At 38.4% G+C, this 25398-nt stretch overlaps 1 protein-coding gene across 50 annotated transcripts in view; it reads right to left on the bottom strand.

Annotated features, from left to right (window-relative positions):
- SOX6 (SRY-box transcription factor 6) overlaps positions 1-25398 on the bottom strand; it is a 720275-nt gene that overhangs the window by 92266 nt on the left and 602611 nt on the right. For 47 of the 50 annotated variants that reach the window (XM_060399843.1, XM_060399842.1, XM_060399858.1 and 44 more), the window contains one exon: positions 3369-3518. In XM_060399843.1, coding sequence (XP_060255826.1) covers positions 3369-3518 — 150 coding nt within the window. The remainder of the gene's footprint in view (positions 1-3368; positions 3519-25398) is intronic. The other 3 variants (XM_060399855.1, XM_060399844.1, XM_060399848.1) reach the window with 1 other exon arrangement.

Raw genomic sequence — 25398 nt, 5'->3', positions numbered from 1 at the left:
TTTACAGTGTTGGATTTCAGTTTGTATGTTACCTTAAATATTTGTGGACTTTGTTCTAAGACGTGGAGAGCCTTACCAGGCTTACTTTTAAACTGAGTTAGGGAGGTATAGGGATAATTTGGCCTTACTAGAGAAGGCAATGGCACCCCACTCCAGTATTCTTGCCTGGAAAATCCCATGGACAGAGGAGCCTGGTAGGCTACAGTCCATGGGGTCGTGAAGAGTCAGACATGACTGAGTGACTTCACTTTCACTTTTCACTTTCATGCATTGGAGAAGGAAATGGCAACCCACTCCAGTATTCTTGCCTAGAGAATCCCAGGGATGGGGGAGCCTGGTGGGCTGCCGTCTATGGGGTCTCACAGAGTCAGACACGACTGAAGCGACTTAGCAGTAGCAGCAGCAGTGAAGCCCATGGGGTTGCTAAGAGTCGGATACAACCGAGTGACTTCACTTTAACTTTTCACTGTCATGCACTGGAGAAGGAAACAGCAACCCACTCCAGTATTCTTGCCTAGAGAATCCCAGGGACCGGGGAGCCTGGTGGGCTGCTGTTTCTGGGGTTGCACAGAGTCGGACACGACTGAAGTGACTTAGCAGCAGCAGTGAAGTAATACCCTGCTAGGGACTCTACTTGGTGCCCATGTGCCAAGAGATCTTTCCAACCTGGCCAACGGGAATACAAATCATTCTCAGTTCTTCACATACCTTGTAGTGGTTTTGCTGCTACCTCTTGCTTTCCCTCTGGCCTCAGATAGTTTCCTCACATGCATGTGCTGCTCAATACTCAGCTAAATACAGGGAAACCTTCTGCGGATCTCCTGTGCCCTCTCTCTATACTTTCTCTCACAAATTCCATCTACCTTGGCATCTTGAAACTCTGAAGTCTTGTCTCTCTACTCAGGAAGCCTGCCAAGCAGCATGTGGGGAACCCCCACATACACACCACACTACTGCCTGGAAGCTCTCTCAAGACAGTAACCTGGAACAACTGTGGTGCTTGCCTCACTTGTTTCTCTTCTATCAGAGGCCACTCTCCTGTACTCCTACTGGAAATGTCAGAAACCACTGTTCCATATTTTGTCTTGAGTTTTACTTCTTTAAGTTTGGAGAGTAAATAGAATCCCTGTTCCTCCATAATGGTTTAAAATGGAAAACTTCTTGGTTTCTTTTAGAATCTCTCTGGGTATACAACCAGATATTTCAATCACAATGACTATTACCACCTACCAGCATCTTTATTATCATCAGATTATCATCAACATCATTGCTATACTAACATTTATGAAATATTTACTATATGCTAGAGGATGTATTATCTCATTGAAGACCCATAATAATATTAACCTTCAGATTGCAGAGGCAAAAACTAACGCTAAAAGAAGTTAAGCAACTTGCCCAAGGCGACACACCTAATGAAAGTCATAGAACTGACATTTGAACAGAAACAGCCTAACTACTGATGCTGACCACTGTAACAAATAAAATCCTTCAGGGGAGAAAGGAGCAGAAGACCATCCACTTTTATTTTTATCACCTTCAGCTAACAATGCCCTAGGTTACATAGTCATGTTATATACAGAGGGAAAGATTGACTATAGGCAGAAACATGAGATATTTTAGTGACCATAATTCTTCCAATTAGCAAAACATAAGATTATTTTTAGAACTTCTACAATAATAGGTTGGAGCTATCTTAAAAATTTAAAGCATTTGCTTTACGTCTTAGTCGATATAGTTTTATTCACACATACAATAAACAATCTAATAAGTATGATAAATGTTTCCTTTGTTATTAACATAAAGTAGAGTCAAGTTAAATTATACAGAGAGCTCCCTAAGAATTTGTATGTGGTCAAGTGAGTAATAAAATTCAGTTGGCCCACAAAGCTGGAATGGTAAAAGCAGATATAAACTTGAATCTAACCAGGGAACATTTTACTCATCCAGTAAAGGCTTGGTTTGGTGCAATTCCATTTGGCCAACTCACTTATAAAATGACTTTTTCATGTTAAAATATTTAATACTCAATACCTCAAGTCACTGATGTTTGATATGCTTATACTCTAACAACTATAGTTAAACAAAGTGCTTTGGTTTGAATTGTAGTGTTCTCTTACTCACAAAAAGAAACTCTTGGAACACAAAATAGTCTGTTTCCATAAGTTAATGCTATCTTATTAAATGTAAAGCCCCTATTGTCATATCTCAATATTTCTAACCACAAAACATAAATGTTCATCTACTTCTTTGGAGAACCTAAAGGCATGGGGGACATTAAATTAATTCCTTTGGACAGGCACAAGCAGAACTATCCCTCTTAATTATGTTTACTCTTTTTTTAATCTTTGGTATTTGGGATCCATATTTTCAATGGCTTTCCTGAAGTCTCGAAATCCCTAACTACAAGTTTTAGAAAATAAAACAATTTCAGTAATTTTGTGGACTTCAATGCTGTTTCGTTAGCCTTAGATATTTCCCATGTAATAAAGTAATAATGGCAAAATTTCTCCAAAGGCAGTACTTTGGACACATACAATAATACATCTGTGCTTAGTGTATCCTTCAAAGTAAGTAAGTCAATGATATAAAAGAATTGTTTCTTTGAACTTTCTGAATTTTTTAATTCAATATAGAAAGCAGAAACAATCATAAAAACCTATAAGTACCAGCTGCAGCACAAAGTTAGACTGGATCACCAGTTCCCCTCTGTTACCATGTACTTCCTGGTTATACCATTTTAAGACACTGAAAATCAGTGAGAAAAGGATCTGTTAATGTTTCAGTCATAACTTGGGTGATCCTATTTATCCTATCACAACTATATGTGGCATCAAAGCATAAATAGATTATGACACCACTCATTCCTCAAAGCCCACATTTATAACTATTGTTTGAGGGAGAGAGACCTTTACCATCAAACCATATAAAGGTCCAGCATCGGATCCTCTTTGTTTCTTGTCAATCTAAAGTTTTGAGATCCTCCTCCTCTAGCACTATAAGTTGGTTCCCCACCTGTTTAAAGTTAGAGAGAAGTGTCACAAGACTATGACAAAGACTGGTAATAAAACCATGGCCATACATGCCAATGAATGTTAAAAAATAAAAGCTAGAATCCAAAAGGGAAAAACTCTTGAGAAGTAAGTTTGCAGATTTAGGTAAAGATCTCACAATATGGCACTATTGTTATCAAAAGGGAAACACCTGTTTCTCAGTGCTCAATCATGAAATTCACCATAAAGAGGAACATTTTGGGGTTCCTTTATGTTGCTTTGCTTCCTGCTGTTTATGCCCAGCACAGCCTGGTTCACTACCTTTCTTGTGAAGCTATTTTCCAAACTGTTTCCATAATCCTGCAAAGCAAATACCTTAACTTGAGTTACAGGGCTGGTCCCTCTCTTTTCATTTTTTATCCCAGTAGGTGAGACTGCCCCTGCTGTGTTTGGTGGCTGTGGAGTTGATGGCATCTTTGCTCCAGGTGACACCTGCATGCTGGCCAGCTGAGCGGCATAGAGCTGCTGCAAAACAGGGAAGACAAAAATCATCTCTTTAAATGCAGCTGAAACAGAGCTTCCAAAAAAACTTACCGTATTGTTAGATAACTATTTCTCTGAACACTTTGAAATTTCTCTTTCACTATTTTTAAAGAAGAATATAAAAAATAATAAATAGTATAACAGAAAGAAAGAGCAGTGCTATGGGAGCCATTATTCTGTTCCTGGTCCTTCTAAAAATAAGTTTAGGACCTTAAACAAAGGATTGACTTGCTCTGGAACTCAAGTTTCTTCAATCGTACAAAAAGGAATTTGATTAAATGGTCTCAAATATTCTTTCGAGTACTTAAAATCATTATAAAGTGCATTAAATGTTGTTATGTCCATTCATGTAATTTTAATATTCATGAACTAAGAAACTGATCTAAACTTTCCTAGGCACTTCTGGAAGAACATCATTCTAATTCAGTACTGACTAAACTTTTCTAGGGATGCTGACCCTTCTGGGTGTTAAGAGTGCTGCCCTCAAGATCCCTAAGGCCCAGTTGCAGTCCCTCCTGCCTCTATGCTGCATATAGCATAATCCTAAAGAGAATATAGCCAGATTTGCGGAGGAAAAAAGTCAAGTTTTTTTTTCCTAGCACAGGATGTGAAATCCTTAACTGTCGATTTATTAGCTTTGGGGTGAAACTGGTGATAAATAAATGTGTTAATCTGTTACAGTTAACCAGAATTCAGATACCTCAATTTTAACACAATTTCATGCTTGAAAACGCCATTCAAATATTTTCTTTTCTTCTTATCATCAAGATTAAGCCATTACCTTGATAGTCATATTTTTATCATAATAAATAGAAAGCTTCCTAGTTCATCAACCACAGAGAAAACAGCTCAAACTTTGCCATATTAGTAGAGGAGAAAAAACAGGTGGTTTGTATGTAATTTCCAGCATTACTATCATTCAGATGGACAAATAAAAAAAATTACAGTAATCAAAAACAGACCTTTCAGCACATGTAATTAAATGAAAGCTTAATAAAGAATAATTTGCAAGAGCCAGATGTGCTTATGTCACGATTGTTGCTTTCTTTGGAACAATTTCTCTAATATAACAAGCCTCTAAAGAAATTAAAGTTTCATAATTCTGTATGCGCAATGACTCAGTGGCAAGAAAAATTCACAAGTAATAGCCAGTCAAACTGCTAGAACTTCAGGGAGAAAAAGGACTGTCTTGTTTCCTTTTTATTCTGTTACACTCTTTTCTTTTAAAATTCAGCCAGGTGTCTTCAAAAGGTACGGGAGTGGGGGTGGGATGGAGTTGGTGCTAAGCCAGTGAGGGAACATTCTATACTGAATGGAGTGGAGATGGTTGAGAGTTGGAAAAGTAATGACTATATGGTGATAAATGGTGGCTGGTATCATCACTAATATGCCTTACTATTGAGTATTAAAGAATCAGGAAAACTTAGACAGGCAAGAATCCTTAGAAATCATTTATGTCTTCATTTTAGCTCCTGATTCACAAGATCAGAAGAAAGTCAATTTTACTCAATCTCGAGTCCTTGAGGAAACTTCAACCAGTGAAGAAAAGCTGAAAAACAAATCGTTGGACACAAATCTATTTTTTTTCAAGCTGATTAAATTCAGAAATCCTTCAAAATAATTGAACATTATAGTTGCTTTTTAGAAACAGAGTAGTGTTAACTGCTTCCTCTAAAGTTTTAACAATCATTTATTTTATATTTCTTTCTTAGGATTGTACTTAGAAAGACAAGATTCCTTAAGAATTGTGATTTCTTGGAGTTCCTTAGGTGCTGTGGTTACTGATACATTAGATGTAGGAAGAAGTATAGCCATAGTTTATAAAACTTACAGAGCTGGGTAAACTGGACAGTAAAATATTAGATAAGATTTAGTAGAATGAGCTTTGCAATAGAAGTCAGAAATTAAAGTATATTGTAAAGATAGAAAGTGCTCATGAAAATAAATATTTTCACATTCTAACAAAATGTTTTAGATATAAGTATAGAGCTTTTCAGATTGAGGACTTTAGATCTCTCTTGGATAAAAGAATGCCATTTATTAACAGGCATAGGTTTACAGAATAATTTCACAAATAGCTCACCTTCTAAGCAAACATTAATTGAATATATTCTGTATGACAGGCTTTGTATTAGGAGCTGTGAAAGTAATTCAGTCGTGTCTGATTCTTTGTGACCCTGTGGACTATACAGTCCATGGAATTCTCTAGGCTAGAATACTGGAGTGGGTAGCCTTTCTTTTCTCCAGGGGATCTTCCCAACCCAAGGATCAAACTCAGGTTTCCTGCATTGCAGGCAGATTCTTTACCAACTGAACTATCAGGGACGCCCAGGCTGGAGAAGAGAAGATCCACTGGAGAAGGGAAAAAGCTACCCATTCCAGGATTCTGGCCTGGAGAACTAGTCCATGCGGCTGCAGAGAGTCAGACGGGGCTGAGTGACTTTCACTTTCATTAGGAGCTAAGGAGGCTTCAAAGTCTTGGAACACACTTATGGCTCTGGAGGGGATGTAAGATAAAGATCCTCAGCATTTCATTTATATCTTTCCTGCAAAGCTTATCACTTTTTAAAAACCTTGTGTATAGAGATGCACTGGTTTCCCTGCTGGCTCAGTGGTAAAGATCTCACCTGCCAATGCAGGAGAAGCAGGTTTGATCCCTGGATTGGGAAGATCACTTGGAGAAGGAAATGGCAACCCATTCCACTATTCTTGCCTGGGAAATCCCATTGACAGAGGAGCCTGGTGGGCTACAGTCCACAGGGTTGCAAAAGAGTTGGCATGACTTTAGTGACTAGACAACACAGCTATACACATGCCTTACTATTTTTGATGAACTATAAGCTTATTGAAGTCATGATCAACCTAATTACTTTTGAATGCCTAGTATCAAGAATAGTGGATAGCAAATAAGAGATAATCAATATTTTCTGAATTAATGTCCTATATAAAATTGCTGGATGTTAGGGAGGAGAGATATTATCTCTATAGATAAGGAAAAAGCAGTGGTATATGATTATATTTATTGTAAAAATGATGAATAATCTTATGGCAATGAGTTTTAAGATATAAAAGGAAAATAAATTCAGTCCAAATTAAATTATTCTATTTTAAGAAACTGTTTTCTTGAAGTCATGTTTAGAATGTTGACTAGATCGGTCGTGAATAACTACTGGCTTCACTAACTCACCTTACATTTTCCTAACACAAATTGTAGTACTAATTTTTTCTTCTTAGCCTAATTACGCATAAATTTAAATTTTCCCTAAATTTTACTGCATTGTTTTCTGAAAAAACATAAAATATTAGTTATTTAAATAAATAGCTTTAAGTTAGAAAACTCCTTTGAAAACTAATGGTTTAGGAAGGAAAATAGGTTCAGTTCACTTCATTCGCTCAGTCGTGTCCGACTCTTTGCGATCCCATGAATTGCAGCACACTAGGCCTCCCTGTCTATCACCAACTCCCAGAGTTCACTCAAACTCATGCCCATAGAGTCGGTGATGCCATCCAGCCATCTCATCCTCTGTGATCCCCATCTCCTCATGCCCCCAATCCCTCCCAGCATCAGAGTCTTTTCTAATTAGTCAACTCTGCATGAGGTGGCCAAAGTATTGGATTTTCAGCTTTAGCATCATTCCTTCCAAAGAACAACCAGGACTAATCTGCTTTAGAATGGACTAGCTAGATCTCCTTGCTGTCCAAGGGACCCTCAAGAGTCTTCTCCAACACCACAGTTCAAAAGCATCAATTCTTCAGTGCTCAGCTTTCTTCACAGTCTAACTCTCACATCCATACATGACTACTGGAAAACCATAGTCTTGACTAGATGGACCTTAGTCGGCAAAGTAATGTCTCTGCTTTTGAATATGCTATCTAGATTGGTCATAACTTTTCTTCCAAGGAGTAAGTGTCTTTTAATTTCATGGCTGCAGTAACCATCTGCAGTGATTTTGGAGCCTAGAAAAATAAAGTCTGACACTGTTTCCACTGTTTCTCCATCTGTTTCCCATGAAGTGATGGGACCACATGCCATGATCTCAGTTTTCTGAATGTTGAGCTTTAAGCCAACTTTTTCACTCTCCACTTTCACTTTCATCAAGAGGCTTTTTAGTTCCTCTTCACTTTCTGCCATAAGGGTGGTGTCATCTGCATATCTGAGGTTATTGATATTTCTCCCGGCAATCTTGATTCCAGCTCGTGCTTCTTCCAGCCCAGCGTTTCTCATGATGTACTCTGTATAGAAGTTAAATAAGCAGAGTGACAATATACAGCCTTGACGTACTCCTTTTCCTATTTGGAACCAGTCTGTTGTTCCATGTCCAGTTAAACTCTAGCTAATACCCTCTTCCAACAACACAAGAGAAGACTCTACATATGGACATCACCAGATGGTCAACACTGAAATCAGATTGATTATATTCTTTGCAGCCAAAGATGGAGAAGTTCTATACAGTCAGCAAAAACAAGAGTGGGAGCTGACTGTGGCTCAGATCATGAACTCCTTATAGCTAAATTCAGACTAAAATTGAAGAAAGTGGAGAAAACCACTAGACCATTCAGGTATGACCTAAATCAAATACAGTGGAAGTGAGAAATAGATTTAAGGGACTAGATCTGACAGACAGAGTGCCTGATGAACTATGGATGGAGGTCTGTGACATTGTATAGGAGACAGGAATCAAGACCATCCCCAAGAAAAAGAAATGAAAAAAGCAAAATGGCTGTCTGAGGAGGCCTTACAAATAGCTGCAAAAAGACAGGAAGCAAAAAAAAAGGAGAAAAAGAAAGCTATACCCATTTGAATTCAGAGTTCCAAAGAATAGCAAGGAGAGATAAGAAAGTCTTCCTCAGTGATCCATGCAAAGAAATAGAGGAAAACAATAGAATGGGAAAGATTAGAGATCTCTTAAAGAAAATTAGAGATGCCAAGGGAACATTTCATGCAAAGATGGGCTCAATAAAGGACAGAAATGGTATGGACCTAACAGAAGCAGAAGATATTAAGAAGAGGTGGCAAGAGTACACAGAAGAACTGTACAAAAAAGATCTTCACAACCCAGATAATCACGATTGTGTGATCACTCACCTAGAGCCAGACATCCTAGAATGCGAAGTCAAGTGGGCCTTAGAAAGCGTCACTACAAACAAAGCTAGTGGAGGTGATGGAATTCCAGTTGAGCTATTTCAAATCCTGAAAGATGATGCTCTGAAAGTGCTGCACTCAATATGCCAGTAAGTTTGGAAAACTCAGCAGTGGCCACAGGACTGGAAAAGGTCAGTTTTCATTCCAATCCCAAAGAAAGGCAATGACAGAGAATGCTCAAATATAGCAGTTGCACTCATCTCACAGGCTCGTAAAGTAAGGCTCAAAACTCTCCAAGCCAGGCTTCAGCAATATGTGAACCGTGAACTTCCAGATGTTCAAGCTGGTTTCAGAAAAGGCAGAGGAACCAGAGATCAAATTACCAACATCTGCTGGATCATGGAAAAAGCAAGAGAGTTCCAGAAAAACATCTACTTCTGCTTTATTAACTATGCCAAAGCCCTTGACTGTGTGGATCACAATAAACTGTGGAAAATTCTGAAAGAGATGGGCATACCAGATCACCTGACCTGCCTCTTGAGAAACCTGTATGCAGGTCAGGAAGCAACAGTTAGAACTGGGCATGGAACAACAGACTGGTTCCAAATAGGAAAAGGAGTACGTCTAGGCTGTATATTGTCACCCTGCTTATTTAACTTCTATGCAGAGTACATCATGAGAAACGCTGGGCTGGAAGAAGCACGAGCTGGAATCAAGATTGCCGGGAGAAATATCAATAACCTCAGATATGCAGATGACACCACCTTTAAGGCAGAAAGCGAAGAGGAACTAAAGAGCCTCTTGATGAAAGTGAAAGAGAAGATTGAAAAAGTTGGCTTAAAGCTCAACATTCAGAAAACTGAGATCATGGCATGTGGTCCCATCACTTCATGGGAAATAGATGGAGAAACAGTGGAAAACAGTGTCAGACTTTATTTTTCTAGGCTCCAAAATCACTGCAGATGGTTACTGCAGCCATGAAATTAAAAGATGCTTACTCCTTGGAAGGAAAGTTATGACCAACCTAAACTGCATATTCAAAAGCAGAGACTATACTTTGCCAACAAAGGTCCGTCTAGTCAAGGCTATAGTTTTTCCAATAGTCATGTATGGATATGAGAGTTGGACTATAAAGAAAGCTGAGCACCGAAGAATTGATGCTTTTGAACTGTGGTGTTGGAGCAGACTCTTGCGAGTTCCTTGGACAGCAAGGAGATCCAACCAGTCCATCCTAAAGGAGAACATCTCGGGTGTTCATTGGAAGGACTGATGTTGAAGCTGAAACTCCAGTACTTTGGCCAACTGATGCAAAGAGCTTACTCATTGGAAAAGACCCTGATGCTGGGAAAGATTGAGGGCAGGAGGAGAAGGGGACGACAGAGGATGAGATGGCTGGATGGCATCATTGACTCAATGGACATGGATTTGGGTGGACTCTGGGAGTTGGTGATGGACAGGGAGGCCTGGCGTGCCACAGAGCATGGGATTGGAAAGAGTCGGACATGACTGAGCGACAGAACTGAACTGAACTACTACATAATAGTTTACAAAAATATCATTTCATGTAAGATTCTCAGATCATTGTTCATAGTTATAATGATGATGATAATGAACACTCATTTCCAAGCAACATTGAGGTTTAAAAAATCAACAATGTAGTAAAGCTGACATTAGCCTTAGACTAAGTCCTGTAAACTTTGATGAAAACTGTTTTTGTAAATATAGGTCTTTCCATGTTAATTTTGCAAAAATGTTCAGTGGTCATTTGGGATATTGAATTGTCTCTTTATCCAAAATATATAAAAGACATAGAATACATACATGTAAAAATGAGCCTAGCTATATATTTTATAGGAGCACTTTAAGAAACACTTTCACTATTTTATGGCTAAAAAAAATCTACATTTATTATTAGTTCAGTTTTAATAAAGTAGCCAGTATTAAAATTTTTGTAAGCTGAACAGTAACATACTTAGTACCTACAACTGAAAGGAGCTTAACAGATCATTTAGTCTAGTCTGACCTCTTCATTGTACTGATAAGCCAAGGTCTAGAGAATAAAAGTAGCATGCCCAAGATCATATAGCTAGTATTGGAGGGAGAATAAGAACTCTTTAGTCCTCGTTTCAACATTATTATTTAAGTAGAAATGGATAGATGAACCAATCTTTGTACCTTTCAAGCACATTTCCAGTATTGGTGAATTTTTTCAATGGCAAACCTTTATTTAGTGTACTATTACCTAAACACTGTTCTAAACAATAGAAGTGCAACAACAAGCAACTCAGAAATGGTCCCTGTTTAACGGCACTATTAAACCCTTTGGAAGTAACTATGAATGATGGCTAGGATAAGTGCTGAGAAAGAAAACTATAGAATGTCAAGAGACTATCTAACAAGAGTATTTAACATAGCTTGGAGGATAAAAATAGTTTCTCTGAGGAAGTAATGCTTTGAGAACTACCCAGGTGGAAAAGTTGATAGAGTATTCCAAAAAGAAGAAACATCAATTACCGTGGCTCTGAGCCAATAAAAGGAAAGAAAATAACGTTTTCAAGGAACGTAAAGAAGGCCAACAAGGCAGGACTATTGAGGGGACACAGAGTGGCATGGGAAGAGGCAAAAGAGGGAGAATCAAGACACAAAGACTCTTTTCTATTTTCACTACCAGCTTATTGGCCAAACCTGTAAGTAAATTGGATTAAGAAAGTCCTATGACAATCTCACAAACCTACAAATATATGCCTCTAGTTGTGTTTCAGGAGTCCTGTGTCCTGAGACTAGCCTTAAAGAAAAACCTATTTTATATTTGTATTCTAGTGACACTTTTATAACTAAGTCCACTTAGATTTAACACAAAACAGTAGGTCCTACCAAGCAAACTCAGCCTTACAGTGAAATTCTTGAGTGTCTTTGAGCACGCACACTGGCATTAGGTCTCATCAGTTCAGTTCAGTCGCTCAGGCGTGTCTGACTCTTTGCGACCCCATGAATCACAGCACCCCAGGCCTCCCTGTCCATCACCAACTCCCAGAGTTCACTCAGACTCACGTCCATTGAGTCAGTGATGCCATCCAGCCATCTCATCCTCTGTTGTCCCCTTCTCCTCCTGCCCCCTTCTCCTCCTGCCCCCAATTCCTCCCAGCATCAGAGTCTTTTCCAATGAGTCAACTCTTCACATGAGGTGGCCAAAGTACTGGGGTTTCAGCTTCAGCATCATTCCTTCCAAAGAAATCCCAGGGCTGATCTTCTTCAGAATGGACTGGTTGGATCTCCTTGCAGTCCAAGGGACTCACAAGAGTATTCTCCAACACCACAGTTCAAAAGCATCAATTCTTCGGCACTCAGCCTTCTTCACAGTCCAACTCTCATATCCATACATGACTACTGGAAAAACCATAGCCTTGACTAGACAGACCTTAGTCGGCAAAGTAATGTCTCTGCTTTTGAATGTGCTATCTAGGTTGGTCATAACTTTCCTTCCAAGGAGTAAGAGTCTTTTAATTTCATGGCTGCAGTCAGCATCTGCAGTGATTTTGGGGCCCCCCAAAATAAAGTCTGACACTGTTTCCACTGTTTCCCCATCTATTTCCCATGAAGATCAAGACCTAAGAAATATATTGTATCAGGGTCATTTTACAACACTACTGTATTGGGGAAGAAAGGCATGCTTTACCTCCCAAAGAGTCAAATTTATGTCAAATTATAATGGATGGTGTCACAGTGTATCTAATACTTACCATAATGTGAAATACACATTCTTTTATACCTGCTTTCTGTGATAAATCACATAAGATCTCCAAAGGAGAGCACCATAGAAAAAGTGAAAGGACTTTCATTCTCATAATTGCATGATTTTCACATCACCACTCATCCAGTCATTCAGTTATCACCCCTATTCATTCATGTGCTAATTCAACAAACATATATTGAGCACCATCTCAGTCAGGTACTATGCTAGGTATTTTACCCTTATTTTATTTCATCTTGAAAATAGCTATGTATAATAGGAATTATTTTCCATCTTTGAATCAGTCTCACTTTAAAGACCATATGCATTCTGCCACTACATGTTAAAATTATTTAAAATAAGCTATACAGTGAATCACAATGAAACCCATTTCCTGTTCCTAACTACGAGACAAGAATCGTTTTCCAAGAAGAGATTCTGATATTGCTGCTCTTCTGAGCTGTTCTGACATCTTCCAGATGTCTCACAGCTACTTTTTCTAAAATAGTGCCTCACAGTTCTCAAATGGAGAAAGGAGAGTTAAGGGTACTACCAGCCACTTTGAAGGAGTAAGGGGCACAATTTTTAGCTAAACTTCCTTCTCCAACCAAGCTGTGAGCCATAATAGAAGACTCCTGAAAGACCCTAGTGACATATGTTTAATAGACTGATAAAGTAAAAAAGAACTATGCAGACTATGGGTAGAAATAGGAGAACTTGATAAAAAGGGAAGCTGACAGGGGCTTTAAATTGGCACCAGTAGGCTCTAGTATATGGAAACCAACAGTAAAGAAAAAGCAGACACGACTTCACACGCTGGATTCTCTTTGGAGTAAATTCTCCTGTGTTTTGTCATTTCAATTAGAAAGGGCATTTTAAAGTGGCCTGTCGGAATCTAACCCTGAGAGGAAAAAAAAAAAAAAATTCTCCTTCAAATACAACTCGCCTATTGGTAGATAATGAAGAAAGGAGGAAAAGAGAAAATGCTATTCTATAAAAACATTCAATAGGCACTGACTTGAAGACTTCAACTCTCTCCTTTATATCCACCTGATTTACTGTGGTTCCATGTAATGTCTGAGAATCCCAGGCTTCTAACCCAGGTTAACTCAGATTCTGTTCTCATATACTAGACACAACTTGGGGTGTCATAAGGAGATGTTGGAGAAACAAGCAGGTTGGGTAGGGTGGCATTCTTCAGGAAATGTCATTACTTATGTGACTGATGCTGCCTAACACTAGGGCCCAAGCCTGGCTCAGTTCACCAGGGATATCCTGGATTTTGTTACCCTCTCAAAACAATGCTGATGACCATTCTACCAACCAAGGAATGCTATAAAGCTGGGTAAGTTCAGCCGTGAGGCTGTAAGAAGGTGAAAAGGAGACAGGGGTAATTAAGCAGCTTGATTTAGTGCTTGTTCAGCACAGGGAAGAAAGTGTGTCAGTAATAAGTCATTACAGACTGAAGGAGGGGTGGGGGAGAGAGTTTAAAAATAATTTGAAAGAGATCACAAATACTTTTACTTCTCATAAACCTCCAATGTCAACAAAATGATCCAGGAAATATAGCTGTGGTTTTATGGAAGGAAAGAACTGAAGTCCTTGTTTTCAGCATAGAAGGCACTTGTTTAGCTATACCCCTCATATTTGACACCATCGAAAACTCGAGAGAGGAGCAATAGGGAAAGAGCAACTCCTCCCACTCATCACAGTCACATACTGGCTTAATTCCAAGTCAGCCCCCCTGCCCCTCCTGCATAATTTTTATTGCCATATTTTCCTTTCCTATTAACTGCTCCTATTTTTCATAATTCTACTCATCACTTTCTCCTTAAAGACTTGCCTGTCCACTGCCTCCTTTGTGTTCCCACTATATCTCTTTCTCTATCTCTGTGTGCTTTCTCCAAACTGTGAGCTCCCTAATTAAGGGAAGAATTAAGTCTTATTTGTTTTTATGTCCCTAGAACCTAACTTAATGTCTCACAATTCATACATGCTCTGTTAATATGAACCACTAAAACCCCTTCATTTTGCTTTCTTGTCTCTGTCTCCTTAAAATTGCTATAATTTCTGCCCACACTCTTTTCTTAGTATACTTTTCCTCACACCTTCTCCAAAAGGAACCCCAGAGATGGAGGTAATTTCTCTTCACTTATGTCTTCTTGAACCAATAAGCATGTGAATTCACCATGTAATGTATTGATTTTCTTACAAAGAAACATCAGACAACACAATGTTAACAGAAGAAAGAACTGTATACATGATTTAATTTGAGCCCTTTTCTTTACAGATGAAGAAAATGCAAGCCTAGAAAAGGAAGTTATTTGTATAAGCATACCAAGTGGTGAGCTGGGGGCTGAATGAAATCTAGAACCTAGGTTCCTTAATTTTCCCATTTAGTGTTCACAGGGACTCATTTCTCCTTGTGTTCCATTTTCCTGGGGGACTGACTGCAAATAGAATTTGTACATTCTATCAGAGCTTTTAGTTTGGACTCCATTCTCCATTTCCCTGAGATTTAAAGAGAAATTCATCCTACATGTACTTAGAAAGTAATCATTGGGCACCTGAGAATTATTTATGCTGTAGAATTTTATTTTAATATTTGTCATAAGATGTAATATTTTTAAATGTAACCACAGTATTTAGGTTAATTATAATGATATTAAGGTTTCTACAGATTTTTTAAATTAAAGTGTATGCAAATACACAGAAAGGGCAAAATTTGTCTCAGGTGAGAACAGACGTATTTCACCCCCTTTGAGACTTCTGCCATTTGTCTTCCCACGAAAAATCAAGGGAAAAATGGGACAAGCATTGAGTGTAAGCCACTGAAGAGCCAGGACCTGTTTAATTCATTTCATTATCCCCTGCAGCCGGCTCAAGAATGTCAAGTAAAGAAAAATGAATTGAAAAAGAGAGTTTTCCTGGCTAGAGATCATCTTGCCTATTTTCCCAAGCACTGAGTAGCTTGCTCCTCTGACATAACTCATTGTGTTAATGGGATGGGGAACAGGGGGGATATGCTGCGTGTGAAGGAGAGGAGAAGCTGTGAAAAAAGGAAAAAAGAATAGAAAAGAGGTCCAGGTCAAAGGCCTTACCCTTACACAAAGAGAATTTTTTTAAAAAATTTGGAATCCATCAAATAACAGAGCATCCAGTGGTCTGCTATGAAAAAAAAAATCATTCTCTAATAGCACCAATTCTATTTGAATGCACTTAGGAGAGCAATTTCCTTATGGAACACAGTTGCACAGAGCAAATACTAAAAACAAACAAATCCACCTCCAATAGTTTTAGCAAGAAAACTCAATCTCTCACCGCTTCTTCCAAGTATCTTTTCTGTCAGGGTGCTAAATAAAATATGTAAACACATAAGGCTTTACTTACAGAAATAAAAGTTCAGTCATTGAAACAATTAGTAATTTGGTTCTTAAAGCAAGATATTCGAAGAGGTGATTAATGAGGGCAATTGGAAATCGGCATTATGGGAATGAATCTGTTTTCCTCTGTTTCCGAGAGATGGGCAGGCAATGCTGGAGAGATCCAGCTCTCTCAATGTGTTCCAAGTGCTACAGCTTGCATTTGTAAGGCTACTTTAACTCTCTAGTCACAAAGTCTTAGCTCATCAGAGAAGTCTTAAACAAATGCATCTTGACTCTACCAATAGGCTATAAAACTCATCAGTGAGTCCAGAAGTTGAGTTTGAAATCCAAGCATTATTTCCCCAAAACTAAGTCACAAGGAATTTTTCAAAAGATATATCTGGGTGTGTGTTTAATAAAATACTTTTGGTTTAATAAAATCCTTTTTAATAAAAGTAAATAGTTCAATAAAATGCTTTTCATATTTTCCGATATTCAAAAGCATTGTTTCTTTGTAACTGAAAGGTAAAGTTCATTCAAAACTTATTTAATGAGCAGCTACTCCTGGCCAGGTGCTATGCAAGAAATATAGAGGAGAGAAGGAAACATTTGAGTAGAGACCTGAAAGAAGTGAGGAAGCAAAGCAGGTCATTATCTGGGTAAGCACCTCAGACAGAGGCAAAGAAAAGGTGAAAGTCCTAAGACCAAGGGTGTGCTTATGTGTAGGTTTGCGAAACAGCAAGGCCAGTGAGGCTGCAGCTGAGTGAGCTGAGCAAAGAGTAATAGGTCAGGTGTCAAAAAGAGAGCAAGGAGGTCAGATCATGCAGACCTTGAGTACTATCAGACCGACTTTGGATTCCACTCTGAGTCTCTGGGTTTCTAGGAAACACTATTACAACAACATGGCAGACCCGGAAATCCCTCAGCAATACCCACAGAAAAATCTGGAGGTGTGCCACTGCTGCCTTGCCTTGGCCTGTGGTGACTGCCAAGAAACCAGATGCTATTGCTTGAAAAATATTCTACAACTGTCTAGCTTCTATGCCCTTCGATTTCCAGCCATAATGAAGCCTCCAAAACAACACAGAATGAAGACAAATATGGGTAAGTATGCAATGAAAAAAGTTTTTAACTTGTTAAAAATATATCTTTGGGGAAAAATGCATGAAAAGACGGTATAATATTTTCTAAATGCTATTTTTTCCCTCTAATGAATGGATAGAACAAATATTGCTAGTTGGCAATAAACGTGTTTATTACATGAAAATATTTTACTTTTTTAAACTGTAAACTCTTTTAAGCTGGTTTTTAAAATCTCAGGAGATTTTGGAAGATTGAACACAAGAATTATGCTAGTGAACAAAATTTCATATCTATGATGAAATGTACAAACTTACTTTTTAAAAATCTCATATTAATAGTAACATGAAATGTGCATTTGCAATCAATATTAAGAGATAAGGATGCATTCTGAATTCACTTTTAAGTGATCCAGTAAACTGGCAAGAAATAATGTAGAATATCCTCTTCTTCCCTTACTCTTATATTTTCTTCTGTATTTTTAAAATTCAAATAAATATTTTACACTGTTTAAGAGCCACATCTACTAACTTTCATTTTTAAACTGCAAATTATTAGTATTGCCAATTGGAGAACTTCAGCATATTTTGTAGTATGTAAATATGCCATCTGTATCCTACAGTAATACCCATGGCTTACTTCCTAATTAGCAGAAAGGAATGATACCTTATACATAGCAGCCATAGTAAAAATTATTTAAATAGTCTATCATAAACATACACTGTGCTCTATTGTCACTAGACATGATACTGATACATATCTCAATAATCCACCTTGAGAAATCATTACAGCAGATGAAGCAGGTAATGGTTATAAAGGAATGAAGAAGAAGCTTAGAAAAATAAGGTTTACATGTTGCTATGAGCAGGATAATACAGTGATTAAGAATGCACACTCTTCAGTCAGAACCTACTAATTATGTGATCTCGGGAAAGTTATATAATCTCTCAGTGCCTTAAATTTCCACATCTTTAAAATGGGAAGCTAATAGCACTTACTCCAAAAGATCTGTTGTATGGAATAAATGAATTAATGCACATAAATACTTAAAACAGGGGCTCACTATAAAGACTACTACTATACCATAAAGACTCAAAATCTGTAAGCTCTTAAATCTTTATTGGTATATCCTCTTAAACAGATGTCGCTCCAAAGACCTTATTCAGAAAATACTTGGCATTTTTACTTAATGTAACAAAAAAAATATTAGGAATACAAAGATTAAGAAGACAGGATGCCTTTCAGGTACTCACACCAAGAATAGGAAGGAGAAGGGAAGAAAGACACAATATGGTACATTTACAAATTGCTACTGAGACACATCACTGGGAACAATCTTTTTTTCCCTCCCAGATTTATTGAGGTACAATTGGTAAATAAAGTTGTGTAACTTTAATGTGGACACGTGATAATTTGATATGCGAATCTGTTGTGAAATGATTACTACAATGTAGGTAACACATCCATCAGAAATAGTTTTGACTGAGGACAGTTAGGTAGGTTTCACTTACAGTAGAGCCAAAAAAAAAAAAAAAACCCACCAGATCTTACGTTAGCTAAAAGTTTAAAAATAATCCTGTAAAATTATTTAACAACTACAAAAATCCTGAGCAGAATGGGCACCAATCCCAACAACAAGGGAGTGTTCAGGCTACTAGAATTTCTGTTCTGCTTTAGAAAGGTCTCCTCCTCCAAGCCCATTTCTTTGGGCTAGTACCCAAAGACCGCTCTATAGAACTAAAATATTCACACTAAGGGCCAAAGTAACTTTGAGGAAGCCTTAAGATTTATAAAATGTATCACTTCTCTGAAAAAAGGGAAGCTACCCTTGGCTATTCATTGAGGGAACAGGAACTTTGCTTTGTTCTTGTTTTCATTGTTGGACAGAGAAAAGGCTTGAAGAATTCAAAGTCCTCATTTGCGGGTGGGGGGATGGATTTTCAGAATCGCAATATCTCCTCTAAGTCTACTGTAGCACCTCTAGAAAACTCTGGTTCCATGATGCAAAATCACAACTTTTCTTTGTAAAGAGGGCATAATTTCAAGAGGATCATGGAATATTTATGTCTCTATGCAGCTCTTTGAAGGAATAATCTTATGTTTTTGTGCCCATAGTGGGTCAGAGGTTCAAATCAGCACTTCTTTCTGTCACTTCTTATATGTTTTACTATAATTTACAGCTCAGTGAGAGGACACATAAAACAAAAGTGTCTATTTTATTTCAGCAACTAATTCTAGTTAATCAAAGATTTCCAGCCAAACAACCCAGCATGAAACTCTGCACGGAAAATTCGAGGAGAACAAAGCGTTTTGTCAAATAACACATCTCATGATGTAAACACATATGTCTCTTAAAGGAAATTTTATCGTCTCCACATTATCGGCATACAAAAGAAGCATTCTTGTCACAGACCTGGTGCGGCTGAGGAGTCATCGTCATTGGAAACAAGAGCCTGATTAGGTTCCCACACAGATATGAATAGACTTTCCTTTTTTAGTGAAATAGCTGCTTTTATTCCTTTTTAAAACAGACTGGTAATTGTCACCCTAAAAACACTGAATTGTACTAGGGGCAACATTTGTTTCTGCTTTTTTTTCCCCCATCTTTTTAGAATCAGCCAATAACATTACTATCCCTTCTGGTTGGTCCTCTTCTGGAAAGTCTGAGTTAATCCACAGCTGTGTGAATGTGAAAAAGGGACACAGCAGGCTAAGTCTGTTGGGTCTCTTGTCTGCTAATAAAGTGCACAGTCTGCAGGACAGATGTTAAGAGGATCTGTTAAATAAGTCAGTGGCAGAGATCCTGACCTCTGCCAGGGAACATTTTATTATTCCAGAAAGGGGCATAATTGCAAGGCATTAACAATTAGAAGAACCATAGCTTTTCTTTATAGATTTTACTCCTTGTTTCATCATTTGGTTGAAATATAGTATGAAGGCCCATTCGCTGAGAAGCAATGTGCTAAATATGATTGGATTTAGTACAAACTGCAGATTACAAGATTTCCCCAAATCCCAGGGAAATGGTTGGACCTTGGCTTTGCTTCAACCTTAAACAGTTTTGTTTATTCTGCGTGTATCGTTACACTATTTGTACAGTTTCACTTGCCACAGGGTACCATTGTACTAAAGGGACCATGAATCTTACCAAATGTAGTTTCCTAACTATTAAATCTAGTGTAATGGGAAATGTAAACTAGAGATCAAATTAATAGAGGAATATCACATCATAAAGTTGTTCTCTATACCTTATACCACTTTACCATTTACGGTGTGAATAAAATCATGTCTACCACAAGCATTGCAAATTCCCAAGTGTGGTGTAAAAGGCACTTTGTGATCTGACCCCTTGCTTACCTTTCCAGCCTCACCTCCTATTGCTCTCATACACTCAGCCTGTGCCAGACCATTTGTTGTTTTCTGAATGTGCCATGCTATCTAGTGCTTCTACACTGACGGGCAGACTGCTTTTTGTCTGGAGTGCTTTTTCTCTCCTCTGTATCTCTACCACTCTGAATGCCTCTCCCATAATCCTAGTGAATTTCTACTTCCCTCTCAAGATTCATTTTAACATCATCTCATCCATAAAGATTGCCCATACTTCTCCAGGTAGAGCTTAACACTTTCTCCTCCCATAACATTTTTATTCTGGAAGCACATATTCTTTAACAGTTATCACACTGTTTTCAAGATGGTAGGCCCTCTGAGGGCAAGGATCAAGTTCTATCCATTTTAATATCCCCCCAATAGAAAAGAGTGCTTACTACAGAGTAGGCACTTAATAAGCATGTGGGAAATAGGCTTCCCAGGTGGTGCTGGTGGTAAAGAACCCACCTGCCAAGCAGGAGACAGAAAAGATGTGGGTTTGACCCCTGGCTGGGAAGATCCCCTGGAGAAGGAAATGGCAAGCCCACTCCAATATTCTTGCCTGGAGAATCCCATGAACAGAGAAGCCTGGTGGGCTATATATAGTCCATAGGGTCACAACGAGTCAGACAAGACTGAAAGGGACTTAGCATTCATGCATGGGGAATTAATGTATGAGTGGATTAATTACAATTAATCCTTTTTCATGTTTATACAAGTTTTATTCTGGCCTTGTCACTACTACCTGTACCGTTAGAGGGTCTTATATTTAATATACCTTATTTTGTTTTTCCAAAGAATTGTTGTTGTTGTTTAGTCACTAAGTTATGTCTGACTCTTTTGTGACCCCATGGACTGTAGCCCACCAGGTTCCTCTGTCCTCCACTATCTCCCAGAGTTTGCTCAAATTTATGTCCATTGAGTGATGCTACCTAACCATCTCATCCTCTGCCCCTTCTGAGAACAAATGGAAGCATGAGCTGTATTATCCTCTTGGCCATATGTTTAAATTCAGTTATTCATCCAAAATTTATCTGGAAGTCACAAAATTTAGCTCTTCATACTCTTGCCTTACACTTCTACACAATGTAACTCAGGCCACTTACAAGCTATGTAGCTTTGGCCAGGTTAATCTATCTCTCTAGGCCTCAATCTCCGCAAAAACCAAAAGATTCACATGATACTTGACAGTGTGTTGTTGTTCAGTGGGTAAGTCATGTCCAACTCTTCTGTGACCCTAAGAAATGTAGCCCTCCAGGCTCTTCTGTCCATGGGATTTTCCCAGGCAAGAATACTGCCATTTCCTTCTCCAGGGGATCTTCCTGACCCTGGGATCAAACCTATATCTCCTGCACTGGCAGACGGATTCTTTACCACTGAGCCACCAGGGAAGACCACTTGACAGTGTGTGAAGCATTTTTGACAAACATTTTCTTATTTATTTCTCACAACTGCCCAATGAGTTTAGATATCATTTCTAATCCACTTAATAGAATCTGGTATGAAAGTGTTAGCCACTCAGTCATGTCTGACTCTTTGTAATCCCATGGACTGTAGCTGGCCATGCTTCTCCATCCATGGGATTTTTCCAGGCAACAATACTGGTGTGGGTTGCCACTTCCTTCTCCAGGGGAACTTCCTGACCCAGGGATTGAACCCGGGTCTCCTGCATTGCAGGCAGACTCTCCACTGTCTGAGCCACTGGGGAAACCCAGAATCTGGGTATAGAAAGATTGATTTGCTCAAGCTCATGGAACCAGTGGTAGAGTTGGGATCTGGTCTTCAAGGCCTCTGAAGGACTTTCTAGCTCTGAAAATTATGCCATTTTTCAATCTCTTTGTCTACTTATGAAGGCTTTTCTTTCAATATTGTGGCACTTTTTTCAAATAGTGGCAAGTCCAGTTTAAAATACCTTAATTGCTTCTTGACCACTTTAATTGGTTTCTTGCTAAAAGAGCACTGCACTATGCCTTGTGCTTTTTGAAGTCTGTTGTGCTCATCAGGCATAGGCATTAGGACAAAAATATTTCAAAGAATCTATACACAACCAGCTTGATTAACCAATAAATGAGTATATTTGTATAAACACATACCAAATTATCAGCTATATCTTACCTGTTTGTATCACTTTTAAGTGTTGCTCATTTAATTGCTTTCATCCCCAGGCTATAAGAGGGCAGGAACTTGTTTAGCTTGTTTGCCTAATAGAGTACCTAAAGTACACAGTACATGCTTTAAAAATATGTTGAATTAATGAATTAATAAGAGAGATACAAGTATAAGGATGTGGAGAGAAACGGTGTTTATTGAGTATTTTCCATGTAGTAGACACTGTCCTAGCTGAATGTGTTACTGAATGTGTTACTTCATTTAATCCTTGCGATATGGGAGGTATCATTATCCCCATTTCATAGCTGAGGAGACTGAGTTTCAGAGGACATTAGCTCATGTTCACATCATTCTTTTAACTGAAGAGGTCTTATGGAACTGATTTTTTGAAACCTTCCAGCCATTTACTATTGTATAGACAGACAGCATGTCACAGAACAAGCTAGCTACTAAATAAAGAGTGAGCATGCTGTTCAAACACACAGTGGCGTATCACCACCTGATGATATATGCCATTTTCCTTTTTCACAGTGAGGTATAATGGTATTTGCTGCTGAGAGTTTCATAGTCAGGAAATGTGGCAGAGGTGGATCTAAAATCAGGAATAATATGGGTGGATATAGATGAATGATATATGAATACTTTATTCTGCAAATCAGCAATGCCTCTATTAAAACCATTGATAAATGGATGGAAAAGTATGGGAAAGTGGAGGATTTCAACCCAAATTGGTCAGATTTAGGCCTTTGCTTTCTCAGCAAACTCCTCATGCTCTCACTCTGCTGTACCATGTCTAAGCCAATGACATAGCTATGCATTCATTATTCAGGGACTACCCCTTGGGCCCTGGAACAAATACTTCCTAGGATGTGAGGAAGATGTTCTGAGCAGATGAGCACTTTATAGAGGTGTATCTTTTTCTATGTGGTTTAAGGATCCCCTAAACTCTGGAGGGCAAGCTCAGCACACTGAGGACTAGTTGGGGCACATGCTCTACTCCATTTAGTGACAGTGACTGTTTCTCTTTCTTTTTAAAAAAATGATTCGCAGCAGATGAATGGATAAGAAAGCTGTGGTACATATACACAATGGAGTATTACTCAGCCATTAAAAAGAATACATTTGAATCAGTTCTAATGAGATGGATGAAACTGGAGCCGATTATACAGAGTGAAGTAAGCCAGAAAGAAAAACACCAATACAGTATACTGACACATATGTACGGAATTTAGAATGATGGTAATGATGACCCTGTATGCGAGACAGCAGAAGAGACACAGATGTCTATAGAACGGACCTTTGGACTCTGAGGGAGAGGGAGAGGGTAGGATGATTTGGGAGAATGGCATTGAAACATGTATACTATCATGTAAGAAATGAAGTGCCAGTCTATGTTTGATATAGGATACAGGATGCTTGGGGCTGGTGCATGGGGATGATCCAGAGAGATGATATGGGATGGGAGGTGGGAGGGGGATTCAGGATTGGGAGCTTATATACACCTGTGGTGGATTCATGTCAATGTATGGCAAAACCAATACAGTATTGTAAAGTAAAATAAAGTAAAAATAAAATTAAAAAAAATTTAAAAAATAAATTAAAAAAAAAGATTTGCTTTTTTTCTTTTTAAGCAGATCAAGCAATAATCCATTGAGAATGTGATGCTAAACCACTTTTCCTATAGAGTGTTTAAACTGGACCTCTGAGAAAGAGCTTGATACAATTCAATGACTGAAGTAATACCTTTGTCCATTTGAGCATTAAATGGCCCGTTGAAATACAGCTTAGTTAGAAGGAATTTCAGAAAATAGTACTTTCTAATTTTTTTTTTCTTTCCCAGCTGACTAGAGCAGAGCTTGGAAAATGCAGTTCAATCACTTTCTACAGCCTCTCAGGTCAGCCTCTCACCAGTGTTAATTAAATATAACCCCCTTAGAATACGAGAGGTTAAGTGAGAGCAACATAGCATTCTTCTCCAATATATTACTGTGAACACAAATGGCCATAATCTGTTTATAAGAAGGCTTCTTTGAGCACAGAGGTCTCACTAATGAAAAATTATAAGAGGAAAAGCAACATAATGTGACAACTGTTCATCGCAAAATACATTTTAAACTACCCATTTCCACATCCATTGTGCTTAAATAACACATATCATAAAGGAAATTGGTGTAACAGATGGTTTCAGCTCTGGGTAGCAAATGCAGACCAGTTTTCAGTGTGATAAAGTGAAACTGGAAAAGCCAGTGCATAATTCAGTCAATCTCTAACCCAAAGTCTCTCTTCCCCTCAAGCCAGATAACTTTTCCCCAGCAGCTAAAGGCATTAGTATACTTTCTCTTTTTACCCGATGTTGTATCTTCAGTGGCACTACTTGCCCTGATTTTCTAAAACTAGAAAATAGCTGAAAGAATGGTTTTATACTAGCCATTTGAAATTAGAAAAGTCTCTTTAAAACTACAGGGTTTATGGTTCTAAAAAAGTTGCATACACTGTCCAAAGCTATTTGTAAATTACATCATTTTAAAATAAAGCTCTTTAATACTCTATAATTAGTCTTGTCTCTCTGAACATGACTTTACTGTAAATGCTCCTTCCTGACTCTTCTATTGTCCCAAGATTCCTGAGAAGAAAGCAGCCAAGCGATAATTCAACATTATTGCTGCTTCAGTGCACTAATCGCTTAAAGAGCAGCAAAGACTCTGTGCTCTCTGCCCCACAGCTCCCGCAGCCTCCTGGCCTGAGGCTGGCATCCCGACCCAACAACGTCCAGATGTCAAGAGGAATCCCCAGCTCCTGATGCAGCAGGCGCTCCATTCCAGTATGGTCAAACATCTGCTTCATCTGCTGGCATGCAACCTGCTGAACACGCTCAGAGGGCAGCACAGGCGAGGGATGGGCAAGGACACACTCCCTAGCTACTCTGGGAGACTCATCAAAACTTTGAAATTATAAGACAGGCCTAGAAACTCTCAAAAGAAAAGAATTCCACACTCAGCAAAAAACATAAGCATTTTCCTCCAAAGAAAGCTATGGAAGAAAATATATTTCATGATAGCTGTCTTTCTTTGTTAATTCTAGTAGGCTTGAAATTTTTTCTGGACAGTTAACTACAAATTTGGGAAATAC

This window comes from Ovis aries, chromosome 15 (assembly GCF_016772045.2).
Source record: "Ovis aries strain OAR_USU_Benz2616 breed Rambouillet chromosome 15, ARS-UI_Ramb_v3.0, whole genome shotgun sequence".
Lineage (NCBI taxonomy): Eukaryota > Metazoa > Chordata > Mammalia > Artiodactyla > Bovidae > Ovis > Ovis aries.
This window is presented reverse-complemented; position numbering and strand designations above follow the sequence as displayed.